This window comes from Molossus molossus, unplaced genomic scaffold (assembly GCF_014108415.1).
Source record: "Molossus molossus isolate mMolMol1 unplaced genomic scaffold, mMolMol1.p scaffold_m16_p_24, whole genome shotgun sequence".
NCBI lineage: Eukaryota > Metazoa > Chordata > Mammalia > Chiroptera > Molossidae > Molossus > Molossus molossus.
In genome coordinates, this window is record NW_023425360.1 from 6,368,921 (window position 1) to 6,394,852 (window position 25,932).

The 25,932-nt window shown below is 44.0% G+C and overlaps 1 protein-coding gene across 9 annotated transcripts in view; it reads right to left on the minus strand.

Moving 5' to 3' along the window:
- Window positions 1-25,932, minus strand: part of AKAP13 (A-kinase anchoring protein 13) — a 258,664-nt gene that overhangs the window by 91,561 nt on the left and 141,171 nt on the right. For all 9 annotated transcript variants that reach the window (XM_036278132.1, XM_036278131.1, XM_036278130.1 and 6 more), the window contains one exon: window positions 23,454-23,587. In XM_036278132.1, coding sequence (XP_036134025.1) covers window positions 23,454-23,587 — 134 coding nt within the window. The remainder of the gene's footprint in view (window positions 1-23,453; window positions 23,588-25,932) is intronic.

A 25,932-nucleotide genomic window follows, 5' to 3' on the forward strand; every position in this document is an offset into this window, starting at 1 on the left:
AAGGAAATCAGGTGGAATCCAACTCCCTGCACGGACTGAGAACTCTGACCGCCGCAGAGCGCTGGAGCAACGAATTCAGAGTTCCCAACGTACACGGTAAGTGTCCCCTGATGCTATACCTCCTGCAGATCTTGACAGAAAGAGAAGCGCACATCGTTTCCATCACTGGGGATCCCTCCAGGATAAAAACTCAGAAGGAACTGGATGAGCATAACGGCCGAGGCACGTGGAGGACAAAAAAAACAACAAAAAACCCGAAAAAGGCAATAAAAATCCAGTATGCTCTTTGTCAGAAGAGGAAGGAAAAAAAGGGACGACAACTTTATTTCAAAGGGATGACATTTAAAAAAAAGAAAAAAAAAAAAGTCCTATTAAATTCTGTCTGTCCTTGCTTTAAAAATAAATAAATAAAGGCAAGAAAAATCTATTTTTCTTTTATGGGCAAACATATAAAATAAAAACAAGCAGAAGCTTGGAGATTCTGTCTAAAGAGCCTTTCTTTCCAGTCTGTGTCTAGCTCCCCAGGCAGCCGGGCTCGGTTCTGATACAAGTTGAAAATATGTAATGACAGCAGAGGAAAAGGAGGGAAATCAAGGCCCCTCCCCCTGCTTTACTCCCTCCCTCCCTCCCTCCTAGGGCGCTGGCCCTGCCCAAGCCCAGCCCAGTCCCCCCTTTTCCTCCCAACTTGCCCTTTCGGCTCTGCACCAGCAGCCTGGAAGGACTGAAAACCTAATTGCAGTGGTGGGAACATGATTCACCCGTGAAGGAAGAAGAGAAAAACAAGGCTTCGTTTTCCAGCCTTCTTTCTCCTCCCTCTCCCTCCTCCCCTTCCTCCTCCTCCAACTGTCCCCCCTGAAGCCCTCAGCCAGCCGCTCCCAGAGGCAAGAAGGCCTTTGATGTCAGGGCAGTCTGGTGACAAGGGAGGGGGGTGTCATCCTGAACACCACAAGTGTGTACCGCACACTTATCTATTCCACCAAGGGCAGAAAATTGCAACTACCCAAGGCACACACTGTAACTCGCGGCCAAACGCAAACCAATGATTTAACACGAGAAAAATGCCAGCCAAGTATTTCCCGGTTGTCTCTCGGATCCAGGAGTGGCGAGGAAGGTGTCGGACAAGGTTTAAGAATCATCAAGTTCGGCTTTTTTTTGAGGGGGGGGGGATGAATGGAAGGGGGCTTGAAAGAAAATGAAAGAGGAAAGGAGTAAAAAAATGAATGGGTGCGTGTGTCCACCACTTTTTGTGACCAAGGAAGTCACCTGGCTGAGACTTGTCCCCGTTCAAAGCTTCTATTCACTCGCCCTGAGCCCTGCACAAGGCTGTTACTTCATTTGCCTGGTTTTTTTTTTTACTATTTGAAACCTTGTCAGTCCCCACCCTTTGGAACATTCTCGGGGGCCAAACATATTCCAGAATTCACTCTCTCCCTTCAGACATTCTCTCACTGGGGTTGAAAATGATTCGGGAAGAGAGAGGAGGAAGGGAAGAAACAGGGAAGCAAAAAGGGGGAAAGAGTGAAGAAAGAAAAGAAAGAAAAGAAATAAAGAAAAGAAAAAATAGATTTTTCTCCCAGAAGCATTAAGCTGCTGATTTTCCTCAAGTGGCCAGGTGGCCTGGGCTAGACCTGCAGAATGTGAATGTGGGGTTCAAACACCACACAGGAGAGAAGGAAAAGAGATTTACTACCTGCTTTCTGTCGCTATTGCAGACAGAGCTGGAGATTCGGGTTTTCAGGAACTATATGTACAAGTGGAAGAGACGGTCTGATGAGTCACCCTTCCCTCCGGCCAGGCATTCAAGTTGCCAACTAGCTCCAAGGACACAAGGCAGCCAGTCCTGCTAAAACTCAGCCTTCTCCTCATCTACCTGTTAACACCACGGCTTCAGCTCCAACCCACTCGCGGCCTTTGGTCCCCCATCCCTCACCATTTCACGCAAGGGGCCCGTCTCCCCTTCCCCGTGCGTCCCCGGGACCCTTGGCTCTGCGATGTCACCGACATGCACAGTGAAGCAAGGGGTGCTTTTTGTTACAGTGACGATTGAAACCAGCAGAAACGGGATAATGGGGGAAAGATGAAAAGTTGTAAATAAAACTCCTGCTGGGCTTAGCAAGAGTGGGAAGCTGATTGGTAATTTACAAATACTCTGAACCGACATGGTCTAAGGCACAAACCAAGAGATCCTTCAGGTTTTGGTGCCTGGAAAATTAATCACATCTCATCTTTGCTGCATGAGCGTTCTCTAAGCTATAATTTAGAAACCTTTCTCCTCCCCATGTGAGCAGAGCTGCCTCCCCTCTGTCCTCAATATGGTTTATTCCTCGCTGCTGTTTTAATTAGATTCAAATGTTTCCTGCTTCCAAGGGTCTCAGGCCTCTCTCTAGGGACCAGATGCTTTAATCACAATAAACCCTTTCTATGTCCAACCTCCTCTATTGACTTAAATGTACAGAATCTATACTGATTTAACAGCGATTCCGTGCCTTGCAGTGAAGGGAAACTAAACAACCAGGTCTCTGTCCTCGGGAAGTTTATATAATTAGAGAGAAATCTGTTTCAACATAATATAATTATGCGAAATGGCCAAGATGACTGTTTGGGGAAATATAGATTAACCTTTTAAATTTCTGACGGTCTGCAGGCTTCGTGCTACAGGCTGCAAACGTAGGTTTCTCACTTTTCCTGGACACCGCCGTGTATTTAAAGGATTCGGAATTGTTCTTACATATTTTGTTCCTTCTTGGAGAACAAACGCTCTGGGTGGGGGAAAAGAGTCTGTTTTTCTTTCCCCTCTGGATCTACCCACCCCTCCTCCCTGGAGGAGACAGCCTCTGTAGTCCTGGGCTTTTGCCGCTGATGTGACAATTCCAAGTTTTTATCGAAAACATCTGGAACCACCGAACAGTTATTCTGTTACAGTTTTGAAACACCCCAACCAATCATTTTAAATCCAGACGAGAGCTGAGAGTTAACAAAGTTTCATTTTTTTGAATGTTTCCCCTTTCCTTTCATTTTGGGAACTTGTAATTATAAAATAATCTATATATTACTTCCAACCTCTTAAAGCGGCAGTTATTTACAAGATCGGTTATATCTCCCCTCTCTGTGTGTCCTTCGTCCTTCTCTCTGTCCACAACAAGGGGCCCCAAATTCCTCAACAGAAACAAGCCACGCTTTCAGTCTGCTCCGACCACAGACCCAACAGATGTCCTTAAAAGTCCAGAAAATGAAGTATAAAGACATGTTATGCATGACAATTTAACTGGAGCATTTCTGTTGATGAACTCAATTTTCTACTGGCATATTCATTACAGGATCTAACACCTTGCCCGAGTTATTTAACATTCTCACCAGTCACCTTTGCTTGGCTCCTTTTTTTCCCCAGTGAGGCGAGGTTTCTGCTCTAGGACACCACCTAGTGGGTATGCTGAGATCCTAACAGAACGCTCAAAGACAGTAAACAAAAAAAAAAAAAGGCAGCATGTATATATATACCTGGGCCCTGGTTAAGTGACCCACCGATGGTTGATTTCGTCTCTGCAGGGTACACCACGTAGTAGGGTGAAAATCAAGGCTCTTTCCATTCCAGGCTGTGACATTATCTCCCTTAACAACCTGGGATAATGCTCTGACTCCATGGGCCTAGGTTTTCAGAACTGAAAAAATAGGAGGGTATACACACTGGGTCATACCTGAAATTCCTTCCTGATTTGACACCAAGGTTTTAGAAAAGTCGGAGACAAGGAATCTTTCTCACCTACCATACAGCTCACGGGATGGGGGTAGGTTTACAGGAGAAAGAAAGAGGAACTGAGACATTTGCTCAAACCCCCTTGTAGAAACCACGCAGTCTAGCCTTGCATAATTCCACCTGCCATCTCCGCTTTTCACGTGAAATGAGGACGACAGGTCTACCCCAGCTGACAATTTTCATTGATCTATGATTTCATTAACTTAAACACTGAGTCACCCAGAGTTACACTCGTGTGGGTGGCCAGATTTACTAGAACAGAGATGAAACATTCGCTTCCAGTGGAGCAATCCCAGTGTGCTCAGAGTACCAGGATGCTGCGAGATGATGCTGGAGTCCAGGAGAGGACAGAGAAGAACATTATTTACAGTGACCGCGATGCTACTGTTTCCACCCAGGGTTTACTTGGTCAATTCCGTGTCAGTGTTCAAGCACTGCCGTTCGGGCCATTTCTTTGGCCCATCTGGAGGTCCCAAGAAGGTTAAAAGGGTTAAAGAAGAGGAAACCCTACAGGGTGAGCAAGCAGTAACTCTTTCCAAACCGGTAGTGGACAGCAACAAGCAACCCCGGCCACTGCTTTAACCCTTTACTGCCTTTGCAAGAAGAAACCTTGAGGCAAGCTGGGAGCTAACAGTGGCAAAAACAGATTCAGATGGAAGAATCTAAGGAAAAAACAAAGCTTTCTAAAGGCCCCTTCCCAAACAGGTCTCACGGAACTAGCACGCAAATGGTTAACTTTACTAAAATGACCAACAGCTGGGTGACACTAAAGGCGGGAGGAGAGGGAGACAGCAGAATCAGAATCTCTACAGGGTAAGTAGCGACAGGATAGTTGAACATCTAGGAAAGATCTTTTGGGGAAAGAGTTATTCGTAACCATATTTTCTGGGCTCTTCCTGTTTGTCAAGTGCTTCGTGTACAATTTCATTTACTCCTCGTAAAAAGCTGTAAAGTAAATGTAAATATTACTATCTGCAGATGAGGGAAAGTCACACGCAGAGTTTAAGTCAGCTGTGCAAGGTCACATAGCTCAGAAAATGAGTTTGCATTAGCCCTGGCCGGCTTGGTTCAGCGGTTAGAGCGTCGGCCCGCGGACCAGAGAGACCCGGGTTCGGTACCCACTAAGGACACGTACCTCGGTTGCAGTTTGTCCCCAGCCCTGGTTGGGGTCGTGTGGGTGGCAACCAGTCGATGTGTCTCTCTCATGTCGATGTTTCTGTCTCTCTCTTCTTCCCTCTCTCCCTCCTGCTCTATCTGAAGATAAATGCAAAAAAAATGTCCTCGGGTAAGGATAAAAAAAAAAAGTTTGCATTAAACTCAGTTTTGTAAATCGTTCTTCCCACTACATGTCTTATTTTGCCACTTTAGAATTCCCCAAAATTAAACAAAAAAAACTATCGTGGAGAAAATATAAGTTACAATTGAAGGAAAGAAAACTTCTGAATTCATTACTCAAGTCGTCCGTGTTCTTATGCTTGGTTTTCTACAAATGCCAAGGGATAGAGGCGTTATTTCTTCAATGAAAATGACAAGTGGTTCTTAATTTTAGAAAATATAAATAGAAAGTGTCATTAAACACACTCAACTTCTTTGTCATATTTTATTACTTGACATTACAGGTTTGCTTGTTTTTTTTAATAATCCTCCCAGGAGGATATGTTTTTACTGAATTTTGGGGGGAGGGGGGAGAAACATCGATATGAGAGAGAAACACAGATTGGTTGCCTCCCGTAAGGATGAAACCCACAAACCAGGTATGTGCCCTGAGTGGAACAGAATCGGCAACCTTTCAGTATACTGGACCACGCTCCAACGTAACCTAAGGCGACACTGCATTTTTGGTTTGTTTTTTAAATATATTTTCTTTATTGATTTTAGAGAGAGAGAGGAAGTGAGAGGGAGAGAGATAGAAACATCGATGAGAGAGAACATCAACTGGCCGCCTCCTGCCTGCCCCCCACTGGGGATCAGGCCCACAACCTGGGCATGTGCCCTGACCAGGAATCGAACCGGCGACCTCTAGGTGCATGGGTCAACGCTCAACCACTGAGCCACACCAGCTGGGTGACATTTCAAATTTTAACAGCTTCTCAGTACAGTAGCATGATAACACGGTACTGTCCCTTGGTGCGACTCTAAGTGGATGGCAACAGACACTTCTTAAGTTTCTGTCCCACAGTGCCAGACACACCCAACAGTGTTCTACATGACTGATCACATACTCATTTATTACCATAATCATAACCCTAAGACTTTTCCAGTGGCTGACCAGATACAGTTCCTGAACAACAATGGAAATTGTTGCCAGTGTTAACATACACAAAAGGCAAATGGCCCAAAAGAGTTTGACTTTAAATGCTGATGCGTTACAAGTCAGAACACGAAGACTCGTGTTCAAAATAACCCAACGCCAAGGGAAATCTCATAGAAAATGAAAATGTATTACTTAAGGAAATTACTTGACTTACTTTTTACTTCATGGCAAAAAGAATAACTCAAATAAACGTAGTCAGACAAGCCAAAAAAATGACTGAGTTTCCTTCCCATGAAAGATCTCCCGCATCCATCCAGTTGAACACCCACCACCACACAGTAATGCCCTCCAAGAAATGGACAGGCATAACGTACTCATTTTAATCAACTGTCCAAAAGGTAAAGGGAAGAGAGACAAATCATTCAAGGAAAAAAGCAAACAAAAAAAAAAAAACTTTTTTTTTTTTAACACTACCGCCAGGTCAAGTTCAGCATTCACTCGTCCCCCCAAAAGTAAATCTGGTTTTGTTTATTTAGAGACCATTCTCTGGAGCTTGTATTTCATCATTTTATTTAAGAATTAATAAATTCAAATTCAATCATTTTATGCAATCTAGTGTGCTAAAAAAAAAAATTAAGGAAATACAACATAACTGTGTTTACCTCGGATTAAATTGTGAGAATTTGTTTTGGAAGAGCTGTTAACACAAGAGTATGTTGAAGGCAGAGTGCGGGGGCAAAGTGCCCCTTTACTTAAACACATGCAAGCAGAGGTGCCCCTACAGTGCACATCACAGGAGGAAAAGGGTGACCGACTGGACAATGACTCTATTTACCTAGTGCAGTGGTAAGAGGAGGGTCTCTGGAACCAGACTGCCCTGGGCAAGTCACATAACCTTTCTGTTCCTTAGTTTCTCACCTACAAATGGGGATTAAAAATAATAAAGGCAATGCTCGGCCGGTGTGGCTCAGTGGTTGAGCATCAACCCATGCACCAAGAGGTCGCTGGTTCGATTCCCGGTCAGGGCACATGCCCAGGTTGTGGGCCTGATCTCCAGTGGGGGGCATGCAGGAGGTGGCCAGTTGATGTTCTCGCTCATCCATGTTTCTCTCTCTCTCTCTCTCCCTCTCCCTTCCTCTCTCTAAAGTAAAAAAAGAGCCCTGGCCAGTTTGGCTCAATGATAGAGCATCAGCCCGAGGACCAATGAGTCTTGGGTTGGATTCCAACCAAGGGCATGTACCTTGTTTGTGGTTTGTCCCAGGCCCTGGTCAGGGTCCTGCGGGAGGCAACCAGTCGATGTGCCCCTCTCACGTTAATGTTTCTCTCACTCTCTCTCTACCTGATGATAAATAAAAAAATATCCTCAGGGGAGGATTAAAAAAATAATAAAATGAAATAAAACCGAAACAGAATATTTAAAAAATAGTAATAGAGACAAACAGTAAAAGAAAAACTGTATGAAGAATAAATGGATTATTACATGTAGTAAAATTATTTTGGACAGTACCTATGGCATAAGTACTATAAGCAAACTTGCTATATTTTCTATTATCATCATTACATTCTTGCCTTATTTTTAGAAAGTTATTTAAATCAATTTATAAGGGTGCATATGAGATCAAACCAAGTAACTGAAATTCTAAAAAAAACAAAACACCTTTGCTTTGAACCAGGTCACCGTGTTCCCTGTGAAGATATTTTGTATCACGGGACGAGGAGGCAGAAAGAGGGAAAAGTACATTTTCTTTGCGCTAAGCGGAGAAGGTAGGTAGTTTCCCCAGAAGCTAAGACTCGAGGAGCCGTTGAGCATCCAAGTGCCAAGCTATTTTATGGAGCAGCAACTCTTTAAAAAGGTCACCATGGATTAGGAACGCAGATGGACGAGTCAGCCTTGGGAAAAAGAGGAAAATAGCCTCTTGATCTGAGGCAAAGGGAAAGAAGTAATAAAAGTCATATATTTATAGATTTTTTCCTGGCCAATCCCCAAGCGCCTAATTTGAACCGAACTTCTAGCATCACCACCCAGAAGGCTGAAACACCAGTGCGACCCACTGGGATAAAGAGCATGGATCTGGCTCTTGGGCGTGACTCTGGGAGACGGCCTCTCTGGGGTCTTCTCTCTCACCTCTCCTTCTAGAATTCCTCTCCTGCCGCCTACACAAGCCAGTCACTGTGCTCGGACTGGATTTGACACCTGGCTGCCTCTACGTCCCTGATCCTGCCCTTAGCACTCCTATCACCGTACAGCATCCACTGGTTATCCCAGCTGCCTGGGCACCTGTTGTGCAAGACTCTTGGAGGAAGACGTCTCCTATTTCTTTGGCCTTCCTACAGGTTCTTGGTCCTAACATTCAACAAATGGTTCCCGTGTGAATGAATACACAGCCATCGCTGTCTGAGAAGAATCTTTCAGGTAAGACAACACATTCTCAGAACTAGATCTGACTGGTGCAGGCAATCTCGATTCAGAAGCCCCTTTATCCATAAATTTCAATAGCCATGGAATTTGGGATGTAGACATACACACTAGAGGAAAGGGCATCTCTCCTTTGCTCACTGCAAATGAGTGACGTGAGTAAGTCACACCTTGTCAATAAATGGGACATGTCAGGAATTAATCAGCAAGTAGAACTTCTCTGCCTACCGTGAATGCTTTTTTGAAAATATAAATTACAGCCCTGGCCGGTTTGGCTCAGCGGTTAGAGCGTCGGCCTGCGGTCCGGAGAGACCCGGGTTCGGTTCCCGCTAAGGGCATGTACCTCGGTTGCGGTTTGTCCCCGGCCCTGGTCGGTCGTGCGGGTGGCAGCCACTCGATGTGTCCCTTTCACGTCGATGTTTCTCTCTCTCTCTGTTCCTCTCTCTCCCTCCCACTCTACCTGAACAAAAAATGGAAAAATGTCCTCAGGTGAGGATAAAAAAAAATATATATATATATATATATATATATACACACACACACACACACACACACACACACACATTACAGATTGGGTTGGTTCTAACTGATCAACCACTCTGAAGATCTAAGTACGTATTGATTTTCAGAGTTATATTTTATTTGTTCATGATTATCAAAAGACTGATACCCTAGTGCTTTCTAAATATACAAGTATCTCTTTCTGGAATTGACGTGAATGTTTTAAACACAAACTTTGAAAACAGAAAACCCTTCCCAGTGAAACTTTAAAAAAAAAACAACATATATACATTCTGCACAAAATGGTAAATTCCAAGAGACCACATTTCACGGAAGCATTCTGATCATTTATTTAGATATGTGTGCGTGTGTGCGCGTGTGTGTCACGTGTGCGCGCTGGGTCAGAGACTGCGCAGCACTGACTGTGGTGAGCTATGTTAAGAACAAGGACATCTAAAAATCAGGCAATGTGAGGTAACAGTTAAGGTCATAAAGTAGTGTATCAGGGCTACCCCTGAGCTTCTAGCATTGAGCTGGATACTCCTGTCCCTCCAACTTGCCCTCTGCGACACTAATAACATCTCTCGTCCACCTCCCCTAGAAGGATGCCATAAGAATTAGAATGAGTGGTCTTCCAAAGAGCACAGCATTATTTACTGTCACTTACTGTTACTATCTTTGTTTCACACAAACAGTTTTCTGGGTCTGAATTCTCTAATGGGTCCAGGCCTCCAATTCTCACCCTGAGAAGCTTAATCTGTTCTGTTTGACTACAAGGCGATTATCCAAACTGTAGATGAACCACCCCTCTTGGTTCAGGCCTAAATGCTCAGATTAGTGGGTTATCAAAGGAGCTTCCTCTTCTCCACCCGACTTTCAGTTGCAACACCTACCAAACTGCCAAAACGAGGTTTTTAAAATCTCAGTCAACAAAACTTAAAAGCATCAACTACATGTGCCATGAAACTAAGAAATAGGATTTTAAGAAGAAAAGGAACTACTTAAGGTTATCCGTGCCCTCGAGAGGATAAATGAACACAAGGATTAAGTATGTTCTTATGCAAAGTTCACTGATGTATTACAGAAAACTGTCAGCTAACTAGAAATCAGCCTTGTTGCAGCTCTCCCTGTGTTTTTCTTTCTTTCTTCCTTCCTTCCTTCCTTCCTTTTTTTTTGGTACATGCTGCTAGTGGGAACCGAACCCGGGACTCTCCGGTCCGCAGGCCGATGCTCCAACTGCTGAGCTAAACAGGTCAAGGCTACCTGTGTTTTTCTTTCAAGATACTCCCCGTGCATCTGACATTACAAACGCCTGTCAGGTGTGAGACAAGGCGGCAGGGTCCTGCACCTGAAAACACAGCAAAGGCAGTGGGGCCCCCCGTGGGGTGCTGCTCAGGATCCACGGTTCACGGCACAACCTCCCGCTCCGGGCTCCACCGTGGGAACAGTACCCAGGAGGCGCCTGAGTGGGTGGAGAGCGCAGAGGGCGACAAGGCAGATGTGCAGAGGGTCTTAAGCAAGGCAAGAGAGCCCAGGCAGGCTGCAGGGACGCTTTTCAGGCAAAGACCACGCAAGTACAACGGGGCTGATATGGAAATACGGAATCTCGTGTGGCCGGCGGCTGGGCTGTAGATGGACCAGAGCAGCTGATGGATGAGGCCATACACATAACGTCAGGAGCCAGACCATCAAGTCCATGTATGCCACACCAGAATGTTTAAAAACTAAAGCGCTATTTCATTTGCTTTTAGCAAGAATCTATGACATGAGATAACACAGTGGTTCTCAAGGTATGGTCTGCAGAACCCTGGGGTCCCAGAGACCCTTGTAGGGCATCTGTGAGGTCAAAACTGTTTTGATACTAATGCTAAAATGTTACTTGACTTTTCTGCCATGTAGACTTTTGCTGTGACGGTTCTTAGCATGAATTAAGTAGTATCAATGTGAAACAGTAGTCATATTCTTCCCTGCCATACACTCAGAGTTTAAAACAAAAACATTTTCATAGAGAATGTCTACGATGATGCGGTCAAGACTGATGTCATTAAATTTCAACCATTAGCTACAGGTGTTTAATATTCTCTGTAACAAATGGGAAGTACAGATGAAGTACTTCTGCACACAAGGATGATGGTTACCTTGGGGAAAGCCACTTATACAACTGTTTCAAGCTCTGAGCTGAGCCAGCCACCGTTCCATGGAACAACATGTTACTTGAACGAAGGAGTGGCCAACAAATAAATGGTGCTTATTCAGAACTTGGGCATCGTCTTGAAAACAAAGTGAACCTGTCTCTTAAGAGAAAAACTGGCTCTGTTTATCACTGGTGATACAATGTAGACTTTCAAGTGAAAATGACACTTTCAGAAAACTTATATCTGCCACTGTGAACTTGTCAATTTACCCATACAATAAAGGTATTTCTGATGAGATTGGTGGTGATATTAACAAATGAGATTTCTCTGATACTGTGGAATTTTTAAAAATTCAACATTTGGAAGAGCTGGATTACTCAATAAATTAGTATTTTCTAAACGACTGATGCATGATGGTAGAAAATCACACGTGGATAAAAGATCCAGTCAAAATACAAGACAGACCACTGGATTTCAAGGTACCAGGGCACAAAATGGTCAATGATATGATTTCAAATGCCACATGGCAAATAACTTTTAAGAACCTACCACTTATTGATTCTGATCTAGTTATCAGCCCTGGCCGGTTTGGCTCAGCGGTTAGAGCGTCGGCCTGCGGTCCGCAGAGACCCAGGTTCGGTTCCCATTAAGGGCATGTACCTCGGTTGCAGTTTGTCCCCAGTCCTGGTTGGGTCGTGCGGGAGGCAGCCACTCGACGTGTCCCTTTCTCATCGATATTTCTCTCTCTCTCTCCCTCCCACTCTGTCTGAACAAAAAATGGGAAAATGTCCTCGGGTGAGGATAAAAAATTAAATTTGACAGAAAAAAACTTGGGGGAGAGAAGAGAGGAGAGGAAGGCAACTGGATCTGAGATGAAAGTTTTCTAGCTTAAGGGACTGTGTGTGTATATATATATGCCTTTCGTTATATATGAAGTGAGGCCCAAATAATTTCGTAACATTTTGAATGAAGCTGATGAATTAAGAGTAACTACAGCAGGAATAAAAGCAGTGCTGGTTTTCTGAGGAGTGAGTAAAACTCTTTAGAAAAAGACTATTTTTATGATCTATGTGCAAATGAATTTAGCTGAAAAGCACTTCCTAAGAGATCACAGGGCTGAACATGTCCCATTCCATTTTTTATTGTTTTTAAAAAATTTTTTCTTTATTGATTTGAGAGAAGAAGGGAGAGAGAGAGAGAGAGAGAGAGAAACATAGATGAGAGAGAGCATCGATTGGCCGCCTCCTGCACACCCCACACTGGAGATCTGTGTCCTGACCAGGAATTGAACCGGTGACCTCTAAGTGCATGGGTTGATGCCCAACCAATGAGCCACACTGGCTGGGCCCATTCCATAAAAAAAAATTTTTTTTGTTTGTTAATCTGCACCAAGGATATTTTCCCTTTGTTTTTTTTAAGATAGAGTGGGAGGGAGGGGAGGGAGGGAGGAGGAAACATCAACGTTGAGAGCAAACACATCAATTGGCTGCCTCCTGCATGACCCCAAGGGCTGGAGACGGAGCCTGAAACCCCTCAGTCCGAGGGCTGGCAGAGGCTCCAACCGCAGAGCCGAACCCGCCAGGGCCGTCCCATCCCCTTTTTGGGAGACTGTGGCAGATGACCAACAGGTAAACCGACACGAGTCCCGGCAGGACTAGTGCCAGCTGAGGCCCACCTGCATCACGTAACAGTCAGTGTCACTACAGCCACGACGCTACTTCCGAGACATCACGGGGAGGAAAAACTTTGTTCAGTGTTTAATAAGCCAGCCAAGTGCATGGCTATTTCAGAAATATTCCAGCACAGATTTCCAAACCAAGGCTCCAGCACTTAAGGCTTTTTACATCCAGCCACCTGGAAACTCGGCCATTCCCAAAAGATCCCTTGTTCCAGGTTCTAATCTAATTCTAAGACGGTCTCCCTCCTGGGACAGGGAAGACAGGGACGCAGGAGCCACAATCCTCAGGAACGGAAGTGAAATAACATGGTAGAAGGCTTCATACACTTTTCTGTCCCTGTCACAGCTGAGTTCTTTCTCCGCTCAGCTACTCCTTGTGGTCATCAAACTATATACACTTTCGGGGGTGGGGGTTGGGGACATGGAAAGCAATACATCCTTTTTATTTTTTTATTTTTATTTATTTATTTTTTTTATCCTCACCCGAGGACATTTTTTGATATTTTGTTCAGATAGAGTGGGAGGGAGAGAGAGAGAGAGAGAGAGAAACATCGACGTGAAAGGGACACATCGAGTGGTTGCCACCCACACAACCCAACCAGGGCCGGGGACAAACTGCAACCGAGGTACGTGCCCTTAGCGGGGACCGAACCCGGGTCTCTCGAGACCACAGGCTGATGCTCTAACCGCTGAGCAAAACCGGCCAGGGCAATACATCCTTTTTAAAAGGTTGCCTTGTTAAATTGCAAAAACCCAATGACACGCATTTGGGCAATGTCTTCATTACTATTTGTTTATAAAAACAACTTCCGAAAGGAACGTTTGTTGCGTGAAAATGAAAGTCAGTATTTCAAGCCCCGCCTTTTCCATTAAGAACGGCCCCCCGCAGCGTCTCCACTCCACAGCAGCTGCTGAAATTTTCCCAGTAGCTGTGTCTATTTAACAGCAAGAGGCGTTTACAAATATTTGTCAATTTCCACTTTTAAACTGACACGTCGATCTGTGTAATTCTCTCCCTCCCTTCCACTACATTGGTCGTGTGATCAAATCCTTTTCAGAGGAAGAAGAGTCAACCGGCCCTTTCTTCTTCTTGGATTACAATCTCGGTTCATATTCGCATCTTCCCCCCTCCACGCTGGGCGGTGCATTAAGAAGAAGACACACGAACAACTGCTCGGAGAATCAGAGCTTGGCTGGGTCCACGGCAGATGCTGACGAGACTTAGGTTCAGTTACCCTTCTGCTTCCCCAGCCCACCAGGGTACAGCTCTCCACCCTTCCGTTTTGGTGCCTCCCTCCTTCCTGCTCCAAGCTCCCATTACCTAGAGTTTCTAAGGAGGATCAAGGCAACTTTTCACATGAGTCAAGTGCAGGGCACTTAGAGATCAGCCCTAGCGGGAGTGGAGTCTGAGCTTTCAGAAAGGACAAGACTGATTCAGAGACCACTTTCTTAAAAGGGCAGGCATTACTTTGTTTTCTACTGGACCCCCGTTCCTTCCCAGACAGCCCTGCCAAGAAACAGGCACCGGCAATGCAGACACTGTCCCCGTCAGGAATAAAACAGAGATGGGCTTACCACCCTCCTCTCTTGCAGGGACAATGAGCAGGTACAGATGCATTGCACCTATGACACTAAGCAGTAGGTGGCAATCATCTGAATTCACCATGTATCAGCATCTCCCAAAAACCTCCACGGGCTTCAGAGAAGCCTGGGAGACCCCAGGTGTTGGAGTGAAAGGTGCCGATGACAAACTGTCTCTCAAAGTCTACAGGACACAGGCTTCTGCCTTAAAAAGCAGACCTGAGAGCACTGTCCACATCAGACACGCCCATCTTTAGACAGTACGTCTCCTCACAGCCGTACGTACTCCTTTTATTAGGTTTGGTTCAGCTGCAATAGCGATTGCATTCGAGTTCCATGTCCAGAAAGCCAGGGTCTAAGTCCGCTCCCTGAGTCAGAGGAAAGAACAGTCTCAGACGAGAGGAAAACAACCCGCGGAGCCTGATGCGAAGCAGACGCGGCACCAGGTTTCAGCACTAATGAGGGGGGAGGGCCAGAGCCCTGTTTTCCTCCTTCAGCTCATCCCATCAGGGACACCTAATGACTCCTGGGAAGGAACACAGCCCATTGTGTTGTGTGTGTACAGTGGCGACAGGGACGGGAGCGGCTCCCTGGCAACACAATCAGGAGGTATGCATCACTTTCTGGAAATGGAGTAAAGAGATCAACTTCCTATTTTAAGGCAGCAATGCTATCAACAGGGAAAAATCCCTCGAGTGAACTATTTAGTATTCACGTAATGCCCGAGGGTACAATGCCACCAAAAGTAAACAGCAGGAAGAACACTGGTGTCGATAGGCCTGAACAATAGGTGATTCTGCTCGAGGTCCCATGACCCAGGTGTCACTCCCGGTTCATTACTGTGTCTCTGTTTTTTTATTATTATTATTATATATTTTTTAATCCTCACCCGATGATATTTTTCTTTTATTTTTAATTTTTTTCTTTATTGACATTGGGGGGTGGAGAGGGAGAAAGATAGAAACATGGATGAGCGCGAACATTAATTGGCCGCCTCCTGCATGCCCCCCACCAGGGATCCGGCCCACAACCTGGGCATGTGCCCTGACCGGGAATCGAACCAGCAACCGCTTGGTGCAGGGTCAACGCTCCACCACACCAGCCGGGCTACTTTGTCTCTTAACAGATCTTCTTTAGGGTTATACCTTACTCATTTACCCTTCACGGCATTCCCAGGTTCTGTTACAATGTTCAACACACAAACCAGTATATGTGCAAAGGGTAAAGGCTCAACTTACTTTTGGAAATGCACAAGAATTAAACTGCAGCAGAATCTTACACTACATACAAAAATGAATTAAAAATGGATTCAAGACTTGAACATAAGACCTGAAATCCTAAAATTCCTAGAAGAAAACAGAGGCAGCAAGCTCCCTGACATAGGTCTTGATGATTTTTTGAATCCGACACCTAAAGCAAAGCCAAACAAACAACAAAAGAAACAAGTGGGACTATGTCAAACTAAAGAGGTTTTGCACAGCAAGGGAAACCATCAAGAAAATGAATGGGAAAAAATAATTGCAAATCATATATCTGAGATGGGGCTAATATCCAACATATATGAAGAACTCATAAAACTCAATAACAACATCAAAAAACACCAGCAAACAGTCTGATTACAAAAATAAGCAGAAGGTGTAAATAGACAATTTCCCAAAGAAGACACACAGGTAGATGGCCAACAGGTACATGGAAGGATACTCTCTACATTATTAATCATCAGGGAAATGCAAATCAAAACCACAATAAAAGATGACCTCATACCTGTTAGAATGGCTACTGTCAAAAAGACTAGAAATAACAAGCGTTGGTGAGGATGGAGAGAAAAGGGATCCCTGTGCACTGTTGGTAGGAATATGAATTGGTACAGGCTCTACGGGAAATAGAATGGAGGTTGCTCAGAAAATTAAAAATAGAATGACCTTGTCCAGGCTGGTCTGGCTCAGCGATTAGAGTGTCAGCCTGCAGACCAAGGGGTCAAAGGCTCAATTCCCGGTCAATGGCATGTACCTGGGTTGCAGGTTCCATCCCCAGCTCCAGTTGGGGTCATGCGGGAGGCAACCAATGGATGTGTCTCTTTTACACTAATGTTTCTCTCTCTCTCTCTTTCTCTCTTCCTCCCTCCCTCCCTTCCACTCTCTCTAAAAATCAATGGAAAAATACCCGCAGATGAGAATTAACCAAAAGTAAGTCAATAAATAAAACAGAATGACCATATGACTCAGCAATTCTACTTCTGGGTATTTATCCAAAGATTAAAAAACACACTAACTTAAAAAGAAATGCACCCTGCCCGGCAGGTGTGGCTCGGTGGATGGAGTGTTGTCCCAGGGACTGAGAGGTCCCGGTTCGATTCCTGGTCAGGGCACATGTCTGGGTTTCAGGCTCGCTCCCCAGCAGGGGGCGTGCAGGAGACAGCCGATGGATGTTTCTCTCTCACATGGATGTTTCTACCTCTCTCCCTTCCTCTGAGTCTAAAAAATCAATTAAGAACATATATTTTTTTAAATGAACAAAAGTGAAATTAGTGTAAAATATGGGGGAAAAGAGTGGGAAGAATCAGATTTCTTTTGTGCCAAAAGGAAGAAAAAAGGTACATATAACCGTCGAAAATGGACCTATGACCTACAATTAAGCAGTTTTATGAAAAAAAAAAAAAAGAGAGAGAGAGATTATTAATATAATTTATTTTAAGACTCTAGTAAAAAAAAAAAACCTTGGAAAATGTTCATTAAAAATGCTTAGTTACAAATTTGGCTATTAAAGAAAGCATGATTTTAAAAGTCCCACGTGATTGTCCTTTTGGCCCAACACATAAGCTAAACACCCTAACATTTATTAATTTATTCCAATCATTTTACACCGATCAAGACTTAAGATCTACAAGGAACTTTAGAGCTTACCACGATCAAAAGAGAAAAACTAGACCAGAGAAATTAAATAGCTCAAGGCCGCCGAAAAATATATAGCCAGATAATTAAATTACACCCTCCCAATATGTCTCATCACCGACGGGTATTTTTACACTGGGGTTATAGTTTTTCCGCTTGTGGCTTTACGACGTGGGGTTCTTCTCTGAGGTACTTCTGTTTTGCAACCACTTACTCTAGAAGAATATGTGCAGAAATTTCCTGGAAGCTGCATTTCACAGGAGACACACAAAAAAATGCGTCTGAAAAAGCTGAGGAGTACGTTCCCCTGTGGTTGAAATTAGCTCTAGCTTTGGATCCCAAATGAGTAATTACGGGGGAGTCTTACTGGCAACTCACAGACTGCCAATCTGCACTCTCCTAGGGAATACACACACTGCAAAACTGTACATGTAAATGTGACAGCTTTAAAGGGACAGGTTTGTTTGTTTGTTTAATTGACAACTGTTAAATAAAAGGGTAGAATGTGTAAGCCGCTTTGGACAGTAGTGCTGTGACTTGTCGAGTTAGCTACCAATCAGCCCGAGAACTGTAATGTTTTCCTCGGGCAGCTGAGCACGAGACACACAGCACAGAAGCTTTGATCCAAATTCTTGGGCCAGGGCTGGAAATGCAAACTCGCCCCCTTGAGACAAGAGAAAGAAAACATAGTGCCTGTTCCACTGAAAATAATGAAAGTGTAGAGGGAATTGAGGAGATATTCACCGGAAACAGTCCAACCCTGTACTTACCACAACCTTAGAAGAGACAAATACTAGTATTATTGTAAAAAGAAATGAGGGAGAATTTGGTTACTTTGATGTTTGGCTGTGAAGCGATAATGAAGGGGGGAGGGTTCTGATTTAAAATGCTTTCTTGATGGAGGAGCAGTCTTTCTTAAATGAAGGGCAGACTTTGCCAGTAACCTAATACGCACTCAACATATGGGATTTTAGAGTTGTGTTTGAACATATTTGCTCCTGAGTATTTGGCTGCTAGGACGATGGACATCCCGACAAGATGTACCAGCTTACTGAATTAACTGTTCCATATGGCTAATAAGTTTCTGCCATGAGCATTTGGAAAAGGAGTTACTACAGAGATGCCGCAATGAACGGAGACCCTAGGGAAGCACGTTCCTGCTCACGAACTTGGCCACATACTGAAGAGAAGATTCTCACGAGATGTCGAGCAGGCTGATCTGCAGCAGGGAGCTGGGAAGCAGGGCTCAGAACTCTTTCCTGGCCCCCAGAGCACGGTCTCAAGGTGAATGAGCCACAGTGGCTTCTACTCTGGATTAACGAACTCAATGTCATCGCTATCCTTAGTCAAAACCATTCTTTAGAAAATAAAAGGCAGATCTGGAAAATGTTCATAGTTTCTAAATGTCTCAAAGGTCAAACAAACTCCAAGTCTCCGAACTTAAATTCAGGTCTGATGCTATTCCTGCAGGTTTTATAATGATGTTCAAGAAACAGAAACTGAGCCTTGACTGTTTCAGGAACCACCAAATGCCACTGGTTACTTAAATAAATACAGAGAATACTGGGATCTGAAGTTACGAAACTAACTGATGATAATAATACTAAGCTGTACTTAGTGCCAGGCTCTGTTCTAAGTCCTTGATACATATTAACTCATTGAGGGGGGGAAGAGAACAGAGAAATCTGAGACCCTGGAAAGCAGAGAAGTATGTAAGTGGGGATAATGCTGAATATAAAATTGTTACTTAATATTAAAGCTTTGGTAATACTTAATAACAAACCACAACCATAAAATGCTGCTAAGACGTCTCATGGGAATGGACCATAGTGTGTGTGACTAGATGACCCGGGCCCCCAAACTGTGAACAATTTTCAACCCAGCGAAGAAATACCTATTAGGACCGTCTACCATCTATGGAGAACCTGTAGCAGTTAGGGCATAAATATGTTTTCTCTGAGAACGTAGAAAAGCATTAAAAACCTCTAAAGTCAGAGCTTAATTGCAGCACAACATGTCAAGTAGGTTAAGGAATGAAAAATCACTCCGCAGTTTGTACGACAGATCTCAGACTACTGGACTAAAGAAAACAAGAACCAAACTGGACTTTTCTCTAAATATCTGGTAGTAACACACTTGACAGGGGTCCCTATGCGCAGACAATAAGTATGTTGTGTTTTTTTGTTTTTTTTATCCTCACCCGAGGACATTTTTTCCTTTTTTTTTTTTTTGTACAGATAGAGTGGGAGGGAGAGAGAGGAAGGGAGAGAGAGAGAGAAACATCGACATGAAGGGACACATCGAGTGGCTGCCACCCGCACGACCAACCAGGGCCGGGGACAAACTGCAACCGAAGTACGTGCCCTTAGCGGGAACCGAACCCGGGTCTCTCCGGACCGCAGGCCGACGCTCTAACCGCTGAGCCAAACTGGCCAGGGCGACAATAAGTATGTTGAGAGAAGATTACCAAACAGGAAGACTGCTAAAAGAATTTAATAGTTTCTTTTCATCTACCAGAAAACTGCCGCAAATGCATCACTGTTCTAGGTTTTCCAGAGAGGAGCAAAGCAAAAGATACACGAATTCTTCCTGTTTTACCTTCGGAAGCAAATGACTCAATGAAACTGATTTCATGAAGCAATGACTGGCCTGCTCCCAAGGCCAACACAGGGACTGGGCATGCGTCAGAAAGATCGGATTAAATAATACTAAACAAACGCCACGCCACCCTCAACTACAGCCACAAGTCGAGTAACCCTTTTCTGACTGCAAACACAGGTCCCGGAAGTTTAAATTGGAAGAGAAACAGAGATGAGGGCACTGATGAGAAGCTAAGTCAAAAAGCGAGTTCAGAGACAGATCCAACATGCTCTACCCTCACTTTGCAGTTAATACGACAGCCCTCAAAACCAAGACGACGACTTAGAACACAAGCCCATTTGCTTTTTCTTTCTCTTCTCCACCGAAACACAGTCTCCTCTAGGCCAAGGGCCCACTGCCTGTTTTTGTACAGCCTACGACAAAACCTAAAAGTAGATCGTGGATTTTTACATGACAAAGAAAATGTGAAAAAGGGGTATTTCATAACACTCAAATTTTAGTGTCTATAAATGAAGTGTTACTGGAACACAATCACACTCTTGTTTAAATACAGCCCATGGCTGTTCTCACGTGGTAACAGCCACGTTGACTAGTGGTAACAGAGACTCTATGTCCCAAAAAGCCTGAGATATGGACTATCCGTTCTTCACAAAGAGAGTTGGCGAACTTCTGTCTCCTGACCTAGGGAAAACCTACACAGTGAATACGGCGTAAGAAGAAGCTACCTTGGGGGGAGGGGGGGTGGAGCACAGGAACAGACTAATGTGTCCATGTTTTACCCTTTCCCGACGGAGCAACAGGCCCGGGAGGTAACTGGTCGACTCCACATCATTACAAAACACTGTGAGCACAAAACATCTCCACTGTTTAGACCTGACAATCTTCAGGAATTGAAGGTTCCCTTAACATATGTTTTCTCCAACTGTATAAAGTTTCAGCTACTACAAGGCACGAGGCATCGGTACCCACCCCCCCAAATCCACCAATTACATGGTTCTACCCTTAGAATGTATCCACTGGTCTCAGAGCCTGGGAGAAGTCAAGAGGACGATTCCCGGTGTGTAAATCCCAGGTCAGAATCCAACTCGGTGCTCGCATTCTCGCTGGGCCTGATCCTAAACTAGTCACGTCACTCTCTGTACGTCTCATTCTTTTATTTTATCTACAACAACGAGGCATGCTGGCCAGCCAGAGGAATATTACCTTCTCAAGGCCGAAAACTAGAGGGGAAAAGTGAACGGGAAAGCGATGAGGGACTTTATTTTCAAAGACAGTTTTGTTCTCTGTAACAGACGAGATGTAATGATAGAGATAATCATTCTCTCCTTGAAAAGCAGAGTCTGTGGCTGAGCATCGGCTGTATTCGATGACACCAACCCCTGCCGTGTTTAGGATGGGAGGCTAAGAAACAGAGGCATTTGAATTCAAGGATATGAGCTCGTTCCTCCTCTTTTTTTAGGGGCTTCTGGAAACAAAGACACACGTACCCATGCAGGGTGTGTTCCCTTTTTTTCCCCCAGAGGCAAAGGCAACATTTGTCTGAATAATGCCTGCTCTGCAAGCAGCCACCCAGCCATTAGTCATGAATATTATCTGTAACAGGGAGCGGGTTGAACAGCCCGCACCTCCCTAGCCATGCACTCCAATGAAATGAGGCTTGTTTATCAGAGTTCGTACACTTGGAACAGTTTGGGAGGGTGCAGGGCTGCTTACCTCCCAGTGTGACTGTAAGAAAATACACGACTTAGCCCTGTGAAGAACCGAAGCAGGGCACCGTCCAGTCCAGACAAGGAAGACTGATTTTTCTGAGAAGCAGTATGATTTAGTCCAGTCACCTGACTTTCAGATTCCAATAGCTGGTTTGTTTGTTTTTTCTTAAACCAGCGTGGAATCTCAAATTGAAAGCAGTGTTTCTCTCTACAGGTTAAAGTTCCCTAGTTTAAAAGTTCATAGCTTTAAAAAAGAAGAAAAGCATTTAAAAATGTACTGAATATTAACTATAGAAGTGCCACATGATCCAACAAATCCACTATGAAAACATGTCCAGAGACTTGTAAACATGTGTTCACAATGGCCAAAAAACAACCCAAACGTACAACATGCTGTGGCATATCCACAGAATGGAATATTACTTAACAATATAAAGAAATGAAATACTGATCAATGTTACAACATGGATGAACCCTGAAACACTACTCTCAGTGAAATAAACCAGTCACAAGAGACCACATACTAAGTAATTTCATTTATATGCAGTTCCAGAATGGGCAAATCCATAAAGACAGAGAGAAGATTAGGGACCACCAGGAGCTAGGGAGATAGGACAGGTGGACTGCGAATAAATGGGGGGTTTCTTTTGTGGGGTGATGATACTGTTCTAAAATTAGACTGATGACCATTGCACAACTCTGTGCATCTATTAAAAATTACTAACTGTGCTGGTGGGAACACAGACTGGTGCAGCCACTATGGAAAACAGTATGATATTTCCTCAAAAAATTAAAAATGGAACTGCCATTTGACCTAGTGATCCCACTTCTAGAAATATATCCTAAGAAGCCTGAAACACCAATCAGAAAGAATACATGTACCCCAATATTCGTAGCAGCACTATTTACAACAGCCAAGATCTGGAAATAGCCGAAGTGTCCATCAATAGAATAAATGGATAAAAAAGCTCTGGTACATGTACACAATGGAGTACTATGCAGCTATAAGGAGGAAAGATCTCTTACCCCTCAAGACGACATGGAGGGACCTGGAGAGTATTGTGCTAAGCGAAATAAGCCAGCCAGAGAAAGACAAGTATCACATGATCTCACTTATTTGTGGAATATAAATAAACAAAATAAGCTGACAAATAAAATAGGTCCAGAGACGTAGAAGCAGGGAACAGACTGACAGGGTGGGAAGAGATAAACCAAAGAACTTACATCACATACGCATAACCAATGGACACAGACAACAGTGTGGTGAAGGAGGGGGGGGGAATGTCAGCTGGGAGGGTAGAACAGCTGTAATACTTTCAACAATAAAGAATTTTAAAAAGTAGGAAAACACCTACTACACTGTGCACTTGACGTTAATGAGTAGATTTTATGGTATGTGAATTACATCTCAATACAGCTGTTATGAAAAATTACATCTCAGTCAAGCTATTATGAAAAACATTTCTACAGTAATATTAAACATTTCTACAGTAATATTAAAACGCCACAGATAATATTAAGCCATAAGTTAAAATCTCAATTTTGCTGCTATCAGTTTCTATATAAAGAAAAAAAAAAAAAGTCAGGTTTAAAAAGGACTAACAGATCCCTTTGGTGGTAATTCTCATTCAGTGACACGTTCAACTTGATGACAAACTCAAAGGTCGTGTGTTCACAGGGAAAATCTTTTTCATTAGCACCTCCAAGGGATCCACTCGGGAAGGCCCACGACAGAACACTGCCACGCAGTGCACACCATTTATGAAAGTTTAACTGCAACAAATATCCACATTTTTATGTACTGGAACAAGACAGAAGGGGGAAAGGTACTACTGTGAAAAAAAAAAATCCCCCCAAAAAACAAGGCTGTAAATCAGACACACCAGACCACGCTGAACCCAGTCTGTGCTGGTATGGACTGGAGGCCACTTACCGCCTGGGTCTTCGGGCCCTGTCTCGTCCCCTGGGGCGTGGTCGCTGTGCCTAGGGCCACGTCTTCAGCAACGGAGCTCTCCCTGGAGTAACTCCGAAAATCCACTTCGTCGTCAGCTTTTGTGTCCGGCATTTCTGAAGAGAACACGGAGGTTACAAAGTGCATTTGAAAAATTGATTCCTTACTATTTACAAAACATGCTCCAGGTTCCATGGGTTTGGGGGGCTGAACGGAAAAGCCTTCCTCTGCATTTGGGTGGCATTTCTAAGCCTGTGTGAGCTGTTCCCTGACTGCACGGCCGTGTGGTCCTCTCTGGCCTTCCTATGGGTCTGTAGCTAAGGGAAGATCCAATTCAACGTCCACTGAGCTTCCATGTTCACTACTGACTTTTCATGACAAATCTGAGTGTGGTGCTGACTTCAATATGGAAAGAGTCAAGTCACATGTTCCCAGGTAACGGATTAACAGCTGACGCTACGTGGGCCATCTTGACATCATCCAAGAGGCAAGACGTTTGCATTTGTACAGGGCAAAAAAAGAATCACTGAAAATGAGATAAACAAAACCTTCAGGAAGAGTCTTTCTTTAAAAAAATACTATACACTCATTTACCCAGAACTGCAATTGGTAAGACTGAACTATTGTAGTGAATTAATCTGTTTCAACTTTTGTTTCTTCCCAAACCAAGACATAATGACAAACCAGCAATTTCTCTCCCCACCCCCCACCCCCCGCCACAGAAAAATGTTTTTACATGTCTTCTTTAGAATTATGCTCAACACAGACCAAACAGCAGTGGCTTTTGTTACCCAATCGCCACATGGTCAAGCAAATACAGGAAGGAAGTGATAAAATGATATCTGAAGCAAATTTGGGCTTTGGTACTTCTTTGAAGGGGACCGATGATGAACAGCCGAAATTCACTTTGAGAATCAAAATACAAGTGGAACTATCTTCTCAAATTCACGCTGAAAATTTTCTGTGGTTGTTATTAATCTAGTCATGCCACTACTCTGGCAGAGAAGTCTGTTCCCTACACCAAACAGCGGAGAAGTTTCTTTCACTAAAGAATACATTATATTAAAATTTTGTTCTGCTAGAACATTGTGACATGTACAAAGGCCTACTTTTGATTTAGGAAAGTTACATTTCTATAAACAAACCTTTACAAATCTCTTCTTTATAGTCTGTCTGGCGATTGGAAAAGAGGCAAGCAAATTCAAAGAACCAAAATCTGTCCTCTATTTTTTAAAATGTGATTAAATGTAAAAATCCTTGATCAAGATATTTCTAAGTGAGTCAGAGTAATTTTTTTGTTGTTGTTGTTGAGTTTTATTTGATCTACTTGGGGCTGTGATTTTTGGCACAACCTTGCTATCCATACCCATCAAGTGCTGGTAAGCAGCGACCAGTGACAATGGTCAACAGTGGTTACTGAGACTTGCTGGGGGTGAGCCACCGCTGCAGGACTGGCTTGGCTCAGTCATGGGCACCCAGCTTCCGCACACTCTGTGACCGGTGCTGCTGGTGGCCAAAGGACCACATTCTCTCTTTCTAACTGGAAACCGTGCGTTTTCCCTGTTTCAGTTTCAATTTGGCTTCCTCTACATCAGCCTATAAAAACAGAACCCAGTGCCACGGGGCTCCTTCCAAATCAGCAGTGTCACGCATGTCCCCTTGCTCACGGAACAGGACGAGCATGCTCATGAATGGAATCTAAACTTCCTAGAAAATACCCTTGGTCTGAGATCACACTCAGGTGCTTGTTTTCCAGGGCAATGTGACCAGGGACTTCCCCCGACCCTGGCTATTTTCTGAAGAAAGCACAGATTTTGATCACCGGCTACTTCTCCCTGTAATCTGAGACCGTGAGCACTGAGAACGAGTGACTCTGCTCAGTAGCAGAACCAGCAACTCGCCCACACGGATCAACCAACCCAAACCCAGAGATACTGCTGAAAAGGCGTTCACTTCCCTCCCCTTTGCGAAAACCTTAAAATCGTAGCATTTCTTTGCTTCCTTACTATGTTTACGTGCTAATAAATACCAAAGTCTGAAAGTCTCCCTGGTTTGCCCCTTTCCTCATAGGGGGCTACAGACACAAAGCTCGCACAGTTCACATCGGCTTGGTGAATTCTGACTGAGCCAGAAAGAGGAATAATTCCAGCCCATGTGGCCAAAGACACATCACCCAAACGAAAGGGACACAGCCAGGCATCAGCTTACAGCCATCCCCTTTCTTCTAAAATGTCAATCTGCCAGGCCCCCAAAATAGACTTGTTGTCGTGCCTGATTTCAAAAATTAGAGACCTTCTCGTATAAATCCTGAGATGGCAGCCAACAAATTTCTATCACTAACAATATAAAACATTAATAAAACGAAAATCCTATCATCACCAAAAAATGCTACTACAGGTTTCTTAAATCCCTCAATCGGGTTAAAAAAGATTATACATGGTTTAAAAGGCTTAATCGGGGA